The sequence below is a fragment of the Dermacentor variabilis genome, chromosome 2, assembly GCF_050947875.1.
Source record: "Dermacentor variabilis isolate Ectoservices chromosome 2, ASM5094787v1, whole genome shotgun sequence".
Taxonomy (NCBI): Eukaryota; Metazoa; Arthropoda; class Arachnida; order Ixodida; family Ixodidae; genus Dermacentor; species Dermacentor variabilis.
Window position 1 is genome coordinate 36,899,624 of NC_134569.1, and position 15,978 is coordinate 36,915,601.

The 15,978-nt window shown below is 46.2% G+C and overlaps 1 protein-coding gene across 1 annotated transcript in view; it reads right to left on the reverse strand.

Annotated features, from left to right (window-relative positions):
* The window catches only part of LOC142571632 (lachesin-like), a 222,864-nt gene that overhangs the window by 60,370 nt on the left and 146,516 nt on the right, over positions 1-15,978 (reverse strand). Inside the window, exon 3 of the mRNA XM_075680141.1 lies at positions 485-692. Coding sequence (XP_075536256.1) covers positions 485-692 — 208 coding nt within the window. The remainder of the gene's footprint in view (positions 1-484; positions 693-15,978) is intronic.

The following is a 15,978-nucleotide window of genomic DNA, read 5'->3' on the forward strand; positions in this document are numbered from 1 at the left end:
TTTTGAAACATCGACGGGACTCAACATCCCATCAGGAGGACGTACAGGCGCTACTGCACTTCTTGAGATCAACCGGCCTGTGTGAACGCCTGTGATTGGAGTGCCTTTTCTGTTACTTGTTTTCCTTTTTTTCTTTCTTTTTCTACTTCCTTCTTTTCTGCCTCTCGCTCTTTGTCGTCTTTACAACCCCCATATCTCCTCTCCCTCCTAGTGCAGCGTAGCAAACCGGAAACTCGCATCTGGTTAACCTCCCTGCTTTTCCTCTCTCTCTCCCTTTCTCTCTCTCTCCCTGAGGGAAAAATAACGATACCGTAGCACGCCGTCTCCACATGAACGACGTGAGGCATGATGACATCGAAAATGTGTTCTGCCATTGTCTTCACAGGCTTTATTGAACCATTTCCACCTCGTCGTGAGATATATATAAAAATAAATTTTGCGGTTTAATCTCCCGAAACAACGCCTCTTCAAAAGACGTACTCACCGACCACGTTGAGGTATCCGATCTGGGACTTCATGGGCGACGTGTTTATCTGGCACATGTAAGCGCCCCGGTCACGCTCTTGCACGTCGTGGATGTGCAGGTGCCAGGTGCGGTGGCCGTTGTGCGTCACCTTGAAGCGGGAGTTGTGCGTGATCACACTCTTGGCGAGTGTCAGCAGCGTGAACTTCTCCACGAACATCCAGGCCACCTGCAGCGTGTGAGGAGAAATTGTACCATACGGCTAGATCGTATGGTTTTGACGTAACCCTAGAATTGTTTTATAGACGCGTCACGTGACTGCAAATAATCGTACTTTTGGACACGAATTACTAGCGTGCCTACCAAAGAAATCAATGCACATGAGGTAGCAAAGTACCCTCAAGTCTGTTTATACTAACGACACAGCTGGTTCCAGGAAAACAAGGGTACGGTGTAAGTTAAAGTCTGAAGATAAATTTCTTAACTTGAACTCAAACGAAAAGAGTAATAGAAGCAAATATAAGTGTCACACTTTTTCCATCAGGTGTAACGGAAAACATATCCTATGAGGTGCTGCTGAGGTTATACTAGTTCTATTACTGTATTACAGAAGACAGAGGACACTTTCGAAATGCATAGTGGTTCCAGCACCAGGTTAAATGCTTTCAAGTTGTCCTTAAATGTCTCAATTAAGAAGGAACGTATCACTAGCTCTTGTGAAAAATGCTGCGAGGGGCGCAGGCATGACACTTTCATGCCGTGCGGGTCACGTGTACTGGCGGTATCCATGCCTCACTGTCAGAATCACCGTGCCTTCTAGTCTGAAGACAAGCCGTGAACGTGACAAACAGATATTGCAATCCAAGAGTGTGAGCGGACGGAGATACAACCAAACACATTTCGCGCCCTGTGACAAGTTTGAATATTGATACATTAATATTGTATTGATTTCTTATTAATTTATTTTAGAGCGTAAGCTGTTATGGGCTTATTCCAACAGCCGTTTCGGCTGGCGATGGTGTCTGGCGCCGCCGGTGTCCGTAGCAGCTATCGCCGAGAATGTGGGAAAAAAAAAACAGTTGCCACTGGGATCGCATCGGGTCCCACTGCGTGGGAGTCAGCTACTCTACCACTAAGCCACGCCAGCTTTTATTTTTTTCTTTATTGCCTCGCTAGACACAGAGTCTACGAGCTCAGAAGAACAGAATAACAATATCGTAGTATACGGAGAACCGTCAGCTGTTCGCTGACTACAAGTCATCGGCATTTCCGGCATGCGCAACAACATTTCCAATCTGGAACCCAATCCTGGACATACGTGTGGACCTTCTGCACTTCGAGAAAATGGGACACAGATTCGCAAAATTATTCGCGAACGAGTGTAACATCACTATCTGCATTATTCACAGCAGTCCGAGTTCGCTATATGCTGCGCAGGCCCAGGAGCATAACAAGATCAAAACCCATCCCATCGTTTTCGACCGTGAAATAACGGATTCCATGCGGACCTAATGACAACTCTTTTTTTCAGAGTCCTCTGTGAGATGGTAACACTGAGTCACGCCAGCGCTTGCTAGTATGAAGCGGAAGCATGTCCTAGAAACACGTACAAGCGTGCTAGTAGACACGCGATGTGACATTCGCGCTGCGTAGCGTCGATATTTGCACGTTTTGCACTGCACTTGCATATTATTACATCATGTAGGACGCCATGTAGCAGATGCACATGCAGCGCTACAAGGCAATTAAATAAGGTCTGAGGAAGAAAAAGAAGGTTAAGGAGATGTATACAAGAATGGTAGAAAAAATACACGTTGTGTACCTGATTAAATCGTGCTGGCTAGGTGACCCCGCCGAATTTCAAAGGGGATGCCAATAAGACATCATTATATTTAGCATCGTATCGTGCTACTTGCCTTGCAATGTAAGGTTTGTGCGGCGTTGCGTCTATACGCGTGCCCATTGCATCGCAGTTGCATATTATTACATCAGGTGCCACGTCATGTAGCAACTGCATAGGTAGCGGTGCAAGGTGAATAGAGAAGTTTTGAGGAAGGAAAAGAAGGTTATGGAGATGTACAAATATTTATGCATTGAAAAACATGTATGACATACCTGATTAATTTGGGCAGTCTAGGTGACTCTTTTTCACCGTCCCGTTTCAACGGGAATGCCATTGGGTCAGCATCCTCATCATTGTCATCGTATTGTGCCATTTGAAATGGGCGCCGCATAGCGTCGATACGTACAGACTTTGCATTGCAGTTCTGTTGTATTACACAAGGTGTCCCGACATGGTAGCAATTGCATATAGCAGTTGCATGCCGTATGTAGCTAACCCTGGATGCAGCAGGCTAGGTGACTATTTGTCCCCATCCAGTTTCGAAGGGGATGTCATCATTATCATCACCATCATACAAAGCAACGTACCATGCCACGGGTCAAGGGATGTGACATGTGCGCCTCGTAGTCTAGATACATGTGTTTACTCTTCGGTACAAATTATGGCGCCTTCTCGCGAGGGACGAACCTGAAGAAGCGATTCATAGAGCTACGCGCGCGGCTGCACTCAGGCAACATCGGGCTCAGCAGACCACTGTGCAGCAAAGAGCAGGACAAGCCGCAGCTCGAGTTCGATGATGGGCGGACAGTTAAGATCTCCACGTGAAAACGACGCGAAGATACTCCGCCACGAAGACCTGTAGTGCGTGGTACGAAACTGGAGCTTCTGTGAAGCAGCTCCTTCAGCTTACGCTGTCACTGTGACGCGTGTACCACGCAGGCTTGTGAAGAATAAGAAAATGAACTTCATTAAAAAAATGGTCCGGCAGTTTTGGTTGTTGGTGGCCTCAGGTGGTGGCTCGAAGTCCTTGGACTCTGGCAGGCCTGTGACTTTCTAATTATTGTGCTAGGGCAGTAGTGGGGCCCTATACAAAGCAATAGCACCATTTACACACAATGATCAGGCAGCCCATAAATTTCGCAATCCATGAGTCCTACACGACAAGTATTTCAGTTTAGTTTCTATAGTGACAGCCATACTACGAATCACGAATGCTTATTCTAAAGGTTTCGTCTTTCTGTCGTCAGAAAACAGTCAGTTTTAGGAAACAAAAATCCTTGTTCCCGATAAGGCTCGTAATAATGAACGTTCAGTCGCGAGCGAGTTCTTACCCATGCGCTATGGTAGTCACTTTCTACAGGCAGAATAGAAATACGTAGTTTGACACATATGCAGCGAGACAGCGATATGGGTCACTTTGTGGGCCCTTAGCATTTCAGCGCTATGCACTAAACTGAAACGACAGATGTCATGAGACGCGTCACTTTGGGCATCATGATTCGGGGAATGCAGAAGCCTGGCATTGGAAGCACTTGATTGCTATGCGCCGCAGTGAACTAAGTGAATCGCTTTGTGTGAGGCATCATATATATTGGCGAAATTAATCATGAGCCTTAAACACATGTCAGAGAGCTTGTCAGCAAGTTAACCGTCTCTATACATCCTAAAATGGCCCCAATACATTGTAAATTACATAAAGGTGCTGTAAAGCGCTTGTACAGACGCAATATCAAAGAAAATGTGTGTTTCCCTCTCCTATTGCAATTACATTTCGTTCGATGCGAAAAGCAAAGAATGTCCTAGTTTTTTTGCTTAATTGTTTTTTTTCTGAAGCGCGAACACTTTATTAAAGGGTAAGGGTGAAAGAATGGACCCAAATGCATAAGCTATGGTGAAACGAATGAACGGGCACATGGTGTGATTTGAAACTTGTCGGCATAAGTTGGCCCCAACCTCGGTGAATAATACGAACCACCAATACCTTACCCTCTTTCTATACTGCGGGTAGCTTTGCCAACAATAAGTGAGCGCTAATTTTTGACCATCATACTTTCCAATAAATGTGGACCCAGATTCCTGCCTCTGTCCAGCAATATATGAGAACATTTCCACGAAGGAACAGTTCTATAAAACGACGCTAGGCGCGCTACCTCGCCTGCATGCGAACGTCGACAACGTGCAAAATACGCTGCTTTAAGGAAAGATCACGGACAACCTGGATGCGCGAAATATACAATAGTTGTCTCACAAATGTACAGACTACATGGAAGACGTCCACATGAACAAAGAGAGCAAGTAGATACCTCAAATGCACTTTGTTGGTACCAAGTGAATATCCCCTCTCCTCGAGTTGTTAATGCGAAGACAAAAATCGTTTACTATAAAACAGTTAAAATCTGGAACTAATGCCGCGTAATAAAGGCCCTGCCAACGCCCATTCGCCCTTAAAATTGCGGAGTTCAGTAGAGAAATTATTACAGGCATAAGCTTTGCCATCATACACTTGCACAGTTCTCGCCGGTTTTGCATTGTGTCGCTGATGGTAAATAGAGTCACCAGCCTATTACGTAAACGACTTCTCAATGATCCTCGGGCAATGAAACACAAAAGCTCAGTGCATGCACATCAGACTCCTAGTGATGGACTTCCAATAAAAAAAAACGAAAAGAACAATAAAAAAATTATGTATAACAAGGCATTAGCAGCCGTATACCACAGTATGCTTTTATAAGGATTAAAACTTGTTTCATTCCATAATTTGCCTACATAAAACGCTCAGTGCCCATCCACTCTGTGAAGAAGGATCACCAGCGAACTATGTATGTGGGCCCCTTATTGGCGAACTGCACCTCCGCCGCAAGTCGGCCCGGCATTGCACTATCTTCGGTATCGGCCTACGAATGGGGAATGTTTAACGCCCGCCTCACCTCCACCGCGGGTCGGCCCGGCATTGCACTATGTTGAGGATCGGCCCATGTATTGGGAGTACTTAACACCCGCTTCCCCTCCGCCGCATGTCGGCTCGGCATTGCACTATCTTCGGGATCGACCCACGTATGGGGAGTGTTTAGCACCTACTTCACCTCCACCGCGGGTCGACCCGGCATCGCACAATCTTCGGTATAGGCCCACATGTGGGGACTGCTTAACGCCTGCTTCACCTCCGCCACGGGTCCGCCCGGCATCGCACCATCTTCGGGAACGGCCCACGTATGGGGAGTGCTTAACGCTTGCTTCCCCTCTGCCGTGGGTCGACCCGGCATTGCACTGTTTTCAGGATCGGCCCACGTATGGGGAGTGTTTGACGCCTGCTTCACCTCCGCCGTGGGTCGCCCCGGCATTTCACTATCTTCGGGATGGGCCCACGTATGAGGAATGCTTAACACCTGCTTCACCTCCGCCGCGGGTTGGCCCGGTATTTCACCAGCTTCGGGATGAGCCCACGTGTAAAAAGTGTTTAACGCCTGCTTCACCACCCCTGCGGATCGGCTCGGTATTTCACTATCTTCGGGATCGGCCCACATGTGAAAAAATTTTTGGTTTACGCGCGGCCGCGATCCGCCAAATTGTAGCCATAAACAGGTTCGCTGTAAAATACCTGGGCTGAATGGTCCAAGCTTTTCACGATAAATTTTTTTCACCTTTACACCGCAGCAGCACTTTTCCTGCTTTCTGCTGCAACAATGTGCAAGGCCGGCTGTCTGGCTGAGGGCAAATTGTTTATCTTTAAAGAAAGAACAGTCATATGATAATAGTTGTATAGTTCTTTCGCAGCCGCAGACATTGATGTCAATGGCTTCAGCCATTCGTATCAAGAATGAGCAGCTATTTGTGAACGCAACGCACTGGTGCCAGCAAAAGTGTAATATTTTTTTATGACCAGGTAATCGGTGCAGTTGCATCGAAAGGTGCAGTGAAAGGCAATGATGGCTGAGATCAGGGACGGCCATTAGCGGGAAGTCCTATAAAGGTCAAGCTTGCAAATCAACCATGCTCGGTTGGTTCCGGACAACTGAATCTAATCATAATCGGTTGCTTTACTTGCAGTGTAATCAGCCCTGTCGACACAATCGCTGTCGCGACAACAGCAATTGACCACCAGTGACTGAAATGTGATGTTGCGCGTTCCTTTTCCGAGCGCTTGGTGGTTTGTTCTATGTGTCCCCGACGCGTGTTATTTGAAGTAACTGCGTCAAACCGCTGAAAGAAAGAGATTTTAGGTTAGCCTTAAAGTAGCAAAATATATCTTAGACGGGTACCCGTTCGCGCTAGTTGGTTACAATTCATGATCAATGTTATTTACGCACCACTTGGAACGAGGACTGCGGGACGATAGACACATGCGCGAAATATATCTGAGCGATTAGCTGGCTATTAAATGGGTATAATCAACAATGCAATCTCAGACAACTCGTCCCAAACTTTTTGATGTCGGGACAAGATACATTTTGAAATTTTTGTTAATTGATCTTCACCGGATAGGAACTGCGCCTGTGGAGCTGACCCGAATGAACAAGTCACCATTGAACATGATAAATTAGTCAGAACAAGAAGCCTGCGTGCATTAAGTGCAATGCTGCTTGAATCAGATTCAGTGTAGGCAGGTCAGTCTCCTTTACAAAAACTGGCAGGAACACGTACATGGATTATGATAATAGCAATTATCAAAGCAAGAGGAATTTACCCTACTGGTAGACGACAAAAGGCGAAGACGATGATTCAGTACGTATGCTTGATTGTGTAATGTAAGGCGAACATTTTATGCGTATTGCTAACGTCGAGTACGGCACGATCCACCTATGGCCATCCATATCTTCAAGCACGCAGAGAATATACGTTCACGCGTAAAGCCTTCGTTGTCGAGAAGTGATGGCTTGTACGCATGAAGATACGGCACACATTTGGCCACCTCACTTCTGATACTTGTGCTGGGTGCCCTACGCACGTGGTGGGCCCTTCTTGCAGGTAGCGCTCAACCTGGGACAACCACGAGTCTTTTGGCGGTCACAATTACTGTAGTATTTTTACTTTCGTCTTTACGGCGCAAGTCTGAGACTGGCCAACTTTTGATTCTGGATGCTCTTCGCGTTGGGCCGTCTTCTCCGGGCATCTGGCTTGCGTAAACGTCTGGCCAAGAGTTTTATGCGACGCCACCATTGAGAGGTATGTTGATATGCGACGAGTTCTCAAGGCAATTTTTACGCACGTTCAATTCAAACCTATCTGCTTTCATGGAATGTAACGTGTCTAGCGTTCTTGTAGCGCACGGAAGATTTTCACGCATGCGAAGTCTGTTTATATGTCAGTATATAGTCTCTATTCGCGTTTCTTTCTTCTTTTTTCCTTTTCTTGGCAAAGGGCCGGACAAACGAACTTTGTGAATTTTAGTTGAGGAACAAGTCTTAGGCACCACTGGAGGCCCAAAAAAAGAAACATACTTAACTTGAATCTTCTCTATACTATGTATAACAATTCTCTGACCGACGTCGGCCACTTTCTGTGAAAGTGCTGCTGGAACACCGCCCCCATCGCCCGTCGGCCCATAAAGCGGTGAAGGCGCTTTTGTGTTTCTTAAGGACGACGGGTTTGTGGGACCATCTGTGACTTTTAATGCGATTTCTGTAAGACCACACGCGTCAGCGAACTCGCCGCAACTTCCTTCTTTCCTTCCCTCCTCTGTCACCCTGTGCTCTTTGTTTTCCCCTTTCCCATTCCCCCGGTGTAGGGTAGCCAACCGGACGTTATTCTGGTTAACCTCCCTGCCTTCTACTTTTCTCTTCCTTCCTCTCTCTCACCGACGCATTGCTGACCGTTACCCGCATCACATTATCAGACAATGAGGGGCATGCTAATGACGGTATCACCGTTTCAAGTGAACTAAGCTCGTATCTCAGTGAAGCTTCCCTTGGATGTACAAAAAAAAACATTCTGTCCCAATGAAAACGCTCTCAGATTTCGAACATTGCTTATCTTGTCATTATATGGCCTTGACTGCGCTCCCATCGAATAATTGTTTAGTACACGCTTTGATTTGAACTTTCCACAGTCACACAGAGGAGCGAGAGAGAGGCACATTTATTATGGTAAAAAAGCTGAGACATCGGCCTGAATCAAAGTTCTGACCGGCTACTCAGCATTGAGAAAGGGAAACGGGAGTAAGAATACAGAGAGGTAGAGGGGTGTTGATGGTGAGTATGAAGATGGCGGTGAATGAACTTTAGCGGCGCAGACTCCGTGAAATGGTAATACAGGGGTTATGAGAGAAGCTAAAGCAGGGGGCATCAGGATAGTTCTTACCAGAGTTGCGGAGTAGCAACTGCGGAGTTGAGAGAATTCCGGAATTATTACACATATTCAAACACCGAGAATTGAATGGCAATGAAATGTTGGCACCAGTCGTGCAAATAGAATAGGAATAAAATGAGAGCCCGAGATTCCGGAATGGAGTTGGAATGGAATAGGCACATTGTCCCGGGCGCTAAATAGTGATTTTAAGCCACACTACAAGACAGGTAAATTTGCCAATGGGATTAGACTTAGTCAGTTTATTCCATTTTTTTCACCGAAATCACTAAGCACTATCACCTGGATAGGATCACTTATCCTGTCCCTCATAGCAAACTGGCTAGACCTCCGGCGTCCACTTTACGCATGATCCAGACTACGTCCTATGAAAACGTGTGCCTTTTCCATACGATCACTCCAGAGGCTTTTAGCTCTTCTTGCCCCGACTGTGGGGCGGTTAGCAATCTCGCACACATGCTCTGGCGATGCCCCTCGTTACAGGGACCCAATGGCATCACGGAGCAAGAATGGAGCTCTGCCATCCAGAGCTCACAACTTTCACGGCAAACTTGGGCTGCCCAGAGAGTCCACGATGCGGCGGTAAGGCTCGGCCTACCAGTCCCCACGTGGGAGTGACCCGCAGCTCTGTCCTAGAGCAAAGCTTCTCAGCGCCTTGTAAGTAAAGTTCTTTGTCTGTTTGTCTGTAATAAATTGGGCTCTGCCAGTATCTTCCTATAGGTGATTAGCTCTTCAACGTTAATTACAAACACTGTATTCTACATATTCTACACTTCTAATGGCCAGGAAGCCTTTCTTTGCTGAAACGTTGAAGTTCATATAAAGAGAGCCACTTTTAGTTAGTTAACTCCTTAAGTTGTAATTAACGTGTTAAGTTAGCTGGTTAGCATTGGTGAACTCCTTAACATTTAGTTTAGTAGTTAAGTTGACAATAATTGTTCAATTTAGCACGAGCATGTTTGACTTATGATAAAGGGACGCATGAAGGCCAACGGGGATTTAGAAAATGTGCATTTTGTTGTGCGTGTGCGTGTGCTTTTTGTGTTCGTGTTCTTTTTTTTTGGGGGGGGGGGGGCGGACCAGTCGAGTATCCAGCAGACGCGATAGCAGTCGGCCAGAGAGGTGTTACGAAAAGAACAAATGGCAGTCAGCGCTTGTTCTGTGGTATTTGTGCCTCTGTGTGCCGGTTGATATGCCAGCGAAAGGGAAACAAAAAAGGCAGCCGACTTCAGCAATTACATTGGCTTTAAACTCACTTATTGTGATAGTAGCGTTCTTCTACAGTCAATACCTTCATCATAATTTTTCTTGCCAACTTGTTCCAATAATTGCGCTAATCTAATGCAGGGGACTCAATGTACGTTGATTTACACGAACAGTCAGAAAAATTAGAGCCGACAATGCCCTGAAGGGATAAGGGGCCACAAAGAGTGTTTCCTATTTTCGAAAAAAATAGTGCTTAGCATCGTTTATTACGTTGTTAAGGCTTATAAAATATTTGTTGCTGTTGTTGTCGTTGTTGTTGTTTTGTGGCTATAGGCACGCAAGAGCCAAGTATAGCAAACAATAACAAAGAGTTTCGCTTACTACTATTGTAGAAACGGAATGGAGCAACTCAGCCATTCAAGGAGCGAGAATGGTACAAATCTCATCATTTCAAGGAGTTAAATGGGGTGGAATTACGAAGGATCTCGAATCTATGGAATTGAGTGGGAATTGAACTGAGGGCTCCGCTCCGCAGCTCTGGTTCTTATCACCCGAGATTCTTTCACGTGCGCTCAAAGCTCGATACGCGAGTGTTTTCGCATTTTGCCCTCGTCAGACTGTTGTCGACTGCGGCCAGGAATCGACGACCTCGCGTTCAGCAGTAGAATGCCATAGCTGCATGCGGAACCTTCAGGCCGAGTTGAGGCACAGGTGATCGAAGTGAGTGTTCGAAAAGGAAATCAGCAACATACAAATGTATTTTTCTGTAGCATGAAAAGTAAATTGACAGGGTTTATTTGTTCGAGGATGTCGCCCTCTCTTTCAACATCATTGCTTACTTGCGGCAGAAATGTATTGCATGATCACAGAAACGCGTCTGGCAGTGTCAGGCCACGTGAATCGAATGCACTGTTCGAATAACTTTTGGCTCTGACTGCCAAGAAGCGTTTTCAGTGCTCATACAAACGCCCCCAAAAGAATCCATCTCTGGGCTGCGGTGTACGCTGGACGGTACGAGGTGGTTAAGAGCGACTGTCAGCCGCGCATGTCAGCATCTAACAACGTCGTGTATGGCCGTAAGACAAGTGCACCGGACAGAGCATGCATTATGCTCTTTCTCACTTTTTTATCTCTATAAGTTTGCAAAATTTTCATTCACTCCTTTCTGTGCTTTGTCTATTTCTCGCGTCGAGTACGCGGTATATTTCTAGGCCAAGAAAACCAATTGCTCAACACGTCCGCGCGGTCCGTGTCGCGCATTTTGCATCGCATCTACGAACAAAGCCGTAGACGTTTTATTACTTTTCCTGGCGCCCGATCTGTGGTTTTTTGGGCGGTGGTCCTCGCACGTCCGAGGTCTGATGTCAACCACACGTGGCTTGAAAGAAATTGTTATGGTAATTTAACACGAATAAATTTTGGTGACCGGCGTACGGCTGACTTTTGGCGATAGCTGTGAGCTTGTTCTTTATCGCCTTTGCTGCATTTACTTTTGTTTAAAATTATTTCCTAAAGCAGCGTCTGCCGTCAACCGTGTGAAATATGAAAACGTTTATTATGCACACAGCAGCAGCAAAATGCGTGCGAAACCTGAAAATCATACTTTTGCTTGGCACCAATACTGGGCATCTCGGTAGCAAAACGTAAGTGCAATTTTGCGGCCCAACGATGACAGAAATTGTTTCTTGGCTATATGCTTCAACATAAAAAATCACTCGCTTAGAATACGTTATCCAAAACCTTCTCCAAGGACCGCACCAGAAGCAACTCACCTCAGAGAAGAAAAGGTTGGGGGAAACGGTCACACACTTTCGCGACGTGTGTACTCACCGCGTTTCAGCTGCCGAATGGGTACTAAGATGAGCGAGCGGTTGAAGTGGGAGTGTAAGTTAGGAGCGCGAAAATACATAAGTGCCACACTGGGAACTTCCCGTAGCTTCCAAATATAGTGGCGGTGATGTTAGCGGTGCTCGTAAGGTCTGCCCTCACGAATACATTTCAGGCCTGAAATTATAATGTTTCTCTATTTGTCTATGCTGCCAGCAAGCAGCGCTCATGGTATCGAGAAATCTCCATATGCGCACTTTGTTTTTTAGAGCACATCTTTTAAGCGCCAGATCCTGCGGCGAGCGTCGGCATTCCCAGCGTAACCGATCGAACGAGCACAGCGAAAGATGAGAGCAGACGCGGCACGCAGCAGGTGTTGAAAAAAGCGGTGAGAGAGAGGAGGCGCGAGAATGAAAGCGGAAAGGAAGGTGCAGCGGAAGCATGAGGCGGAATGAGAAGGAGGGTATGGCTAAAGCATGAGAAGAAAAGCGTAGTGCGGCGACTGTGGCTACGAGATGGTGTTCCGATACTCGTCGTAGACGGCTAAGCGTACAGGGGCCCTCTCAAGTCTCACTAAAATTCTCACGAAGCCGTCAAAGCAGACAACGTCGTGAAGACAGCATCGAAATAAAAAATCATGCAAGCTACTTTGCTGTCCAAACAATATGGCGGCTGAGCACGACGCTTGGAACGCCGACAGGAAGCTTGTCAGCGCACAAGAAAACGTAGACACGCTATCCGATGCCCTTAATGTAAGCTATCGCGTGTTTTTTGTAAGCTCGCAGGCGCAAAGAAATAGCGTGTGCTTTTCTCAACTTTTTCTTGTTGCCGCGAGATTATTTTGCCTGCAGCTGAATTTTGCGCTTTCAGAAGCCACTGCATAGTCAACATATCTGTTTTCGAATTGTTATTCTACTGGTGTCACTAACATATGCTTCAGTGGACGTCAACTACTAATTATGATGCATGTCATACTGTTTAGTGTGGTCCAAGCAGTACCAGATTCCGCCCACAATGAAAGTCGGTGCTGTTACAGGCACTTCTTTTCACTGATCCAGCTAGTTGTTCAGTTATTTCTTCAGTAAAAAGACGGATTCTCTCCTCTGGGGCCGCATATGCTCATCAGTCTATAGCCATCTGTCTGTCATCCGATGAGCCGACAGCCGGCAGATGCAATGCTCACAATAGTATGATAGCTCGGGCCCGAGCTCTCTTAGCTTCCCTGTGGGGACCTGTTAACTGTATGTGCTTGAACCTACTGAATCCTTGCTTGGGTCTCGGCAATACCTAGGCGGTTGAGAGAGCGAGAGGGCTTCAGTGGCAGGAAGAAGAAGTCGCTCCGAGGCGGCTCGCACTCCGATTGGCTTTAACGTCATTGATGTCCGAATGTACCCACGACAATAGAAGAGCAAAACCGCAAGACCCGCGGAGTATTGCAAGAATAAAAGAATGTAAAAAAATTGGCCTGAATACAGAACGAGCGTACGCATGATTTCATCCTAAGCGCAGTTGCTAAGAACGCAAATCAGAGGTTCACAGAGTTGAAAAGACGAAATTATGCATAGCGGCTATATGTATACTGACTATGATAGTGTGTTCGCTGTGCAAGAGAAGAAATGTAGTTACTGGCTCCACGAAACGATCTACTTCGTTAGTTTGGGCGTCTAAGACAGTGAGATTTGGGTTAGATGGATAGAGGAGCTACAATCATGACGCGTTGGAAAGTACGCATCCAGTACACCTGGACTTCGTGCGCGATGGTGCATCCATTTGGAAACACAGAAATGTCAAAATTGCTTTCCCAAGCAGTAAAAGACGAGCGTAAAAAATTGTGCAAGTGAAGAAGTTGCCCACACTGTTATAGGACTGGGAGCAGCGAGGCCCCATGAATCTAAGCATATACATTAATATAGCGACCTCAGTTCATTGTGTCACACTGGGTGCAAAATACCAAATATCTGTTAGGCACTGCAACTGCTGACATTGATTGTTAGCCAAGTAATGCACTTATGACCACCCCCCTCCCCTGCTGCCCTTCTTGTGTTTAATAGCGTAGTGGGAGCACACTATCATCAACTAGTTATTTGTAGCTGGTGCTCATTCAGGCCTAGTAGCGTTCACATAACGCGATCACAACCCTTGTGCTCAATATGGTCTACCAATTAGCAGCACGTGCGTTTAAGAAACAATGTAATTCTCGCCCACCTTGTTCCTCACCGAGTGTCAAAGATACCGCAGGGCGGCTCTATGCTTTCCGTCTTGTGGCTTGTGCATGTGCAAAAGACAAGGAGTACAGTGGTCCTGCGTGCTCCCCCATCTTCCCGTCTTTGCGCCCTGTTAAATACAATCCTATCAGCTGCAGTCTTGTATGTGTATTGTGACGGGTTTCAGACTCTGCCACATTTGATAAGTGACGTTGGGGTGCAGCGACTGTCTGCACTATACATGCAGCGTCAGAGAGATCTGCAGCTAGCAATAACCCCTTCTTCAGTCCCTCCTCCCATCTCGTATTCAATTTACGAAACAACCTAGACTCTCCGACCCAATTATATTTAGGCCCGTGCACAATTTTTTTCTTTAGCTTCCCGAGTTCCTGTAATGCTTCCGTGGGATGCCAGTGACACGTAGTGATTGGTCAGTGCTTAGTGTACTCTAGTTGGGACCCTTTTATACGCTGCACAAGTGAATAAACCATTACCTCGCAGTATTCGTTTGGTTCAGGCATAATTATAGTCACCCGTGGTGTAGTCGCAGCCCATTGTAGGCGATTCTGTGTCTGGCACTCACAAATTTCCATGTCGCTGAGGAGCCCGAAACAGGTGGGCCATTTCGCAACATAAACGGCGTGCGGTTTTCCCACCATGTAAATATGCTGCCGCAATTTAATGACGTAGAAGAGAGGGCTACACAAAGGACGCCTAGAATAGGGAGTGCGCTGCAAGATTCTTTTCGCTATCCAGTGTTTGCAGACACTGCGAGCTTTACCTCGTTTTTTTAAGAATCGTGATTCTAGAATAAATGGGTTCATTAGTGATAAATGTCAAGGATATTCGCAGAGCGAGCGTTTATAGTGCATGCAGACGAGACTAAAAGAAAGTATTGTAGCGCTCACAATAAGGGCAAGAACAAATGATCACAACTGTAAACAATTATCAGGTTTACGCTGATCGGGCCTATATCATTGTTGTTCGCTTTGTCCGTGCGATTTATTAACTTTCGCAGAGCTAACGCTCGTACAGTTATGGCCTAACAAGCAGTCGCTCAAGCTGGTTTGTTGCACATTAGCCATTTCTCAATATGTTGTCGCGTGGGGGTCCACGCAATCCACGCCGCTTCAATTTCAGTTCGATGTTCAACAGTTCAATGTGAAACATTGAACTGTTCTATTTTTCTTCTGTCTGTTCTATTTCTGCAAGTACATCATTGTTTATTTCCAGCCGCCATGTTAGCGCGTGGCTATGGCAATCTGTTGCAGAGCAAAAGGTTGTGAGTTCGCTTTTTGACCACGGCGGCTGCATTGGGATGGTGGTGAGATGCAGATACGCTTGTGCGCCGTGCTTTGTGTGCGCGGTAAAGAACCCTTTGTGGTTTAAATTATTCCGAAGCCCTCCTTCGCGACCTCTTTTAGCCCATGTTGTTGCTTTGAGACATTCAAGCCCATAAATACCTTTTCTCTAATTTCCGCGAGGCAATCTTCAATTACGCAAGTATGAACAACAAAATGAAGTACGAGAAATAACATAATCACGAGCCAGTAAAGCTGCAAACTTGCACTTATATGCTATTTGCTCGATTGCTACAGTTGGCCACTTTTCGAGCAGCAGTGCATTTATTCTAATTACTCTCCGTTATACCTTTAGCTGCTGTGTAATATTGATCAAGCAACCATGAGTATCATGGTAAAAATTAACGCTTTTGTTATAGGTAGTGTTGATGAGCCCTATTTTTTGCTGTGCGCTGATCTATTGGTTTGATAAATTGCTCTCACTCAATTTGGGTGAACGTCGGCGACGCGCTGAAAGATTGGTATTAATCCTGTTAAAAAACCGTGAGATTTCTCTCGACGTATCCTCGATCAGCCTTCCTGCACAGAGACAATCGCTTGCAACTGCGTTAGCTCGCTTTGATCCCATACCATTAGCAGACCACACCATTTTGGGATGCCGCACCTCATAAGCTATCGCAGCAATGATCGACGAAGGCACTGCTACAGCTTTTAAGGACAGCAGACATAAACGGTTTTAGCCTGAATTGGTGTTCATTATGCGGCTCATGATTCTGTGTTTTGGTAGCGTGCGATGATAGTACGTTCGGCAGGCATTCTCAGATCATGAAC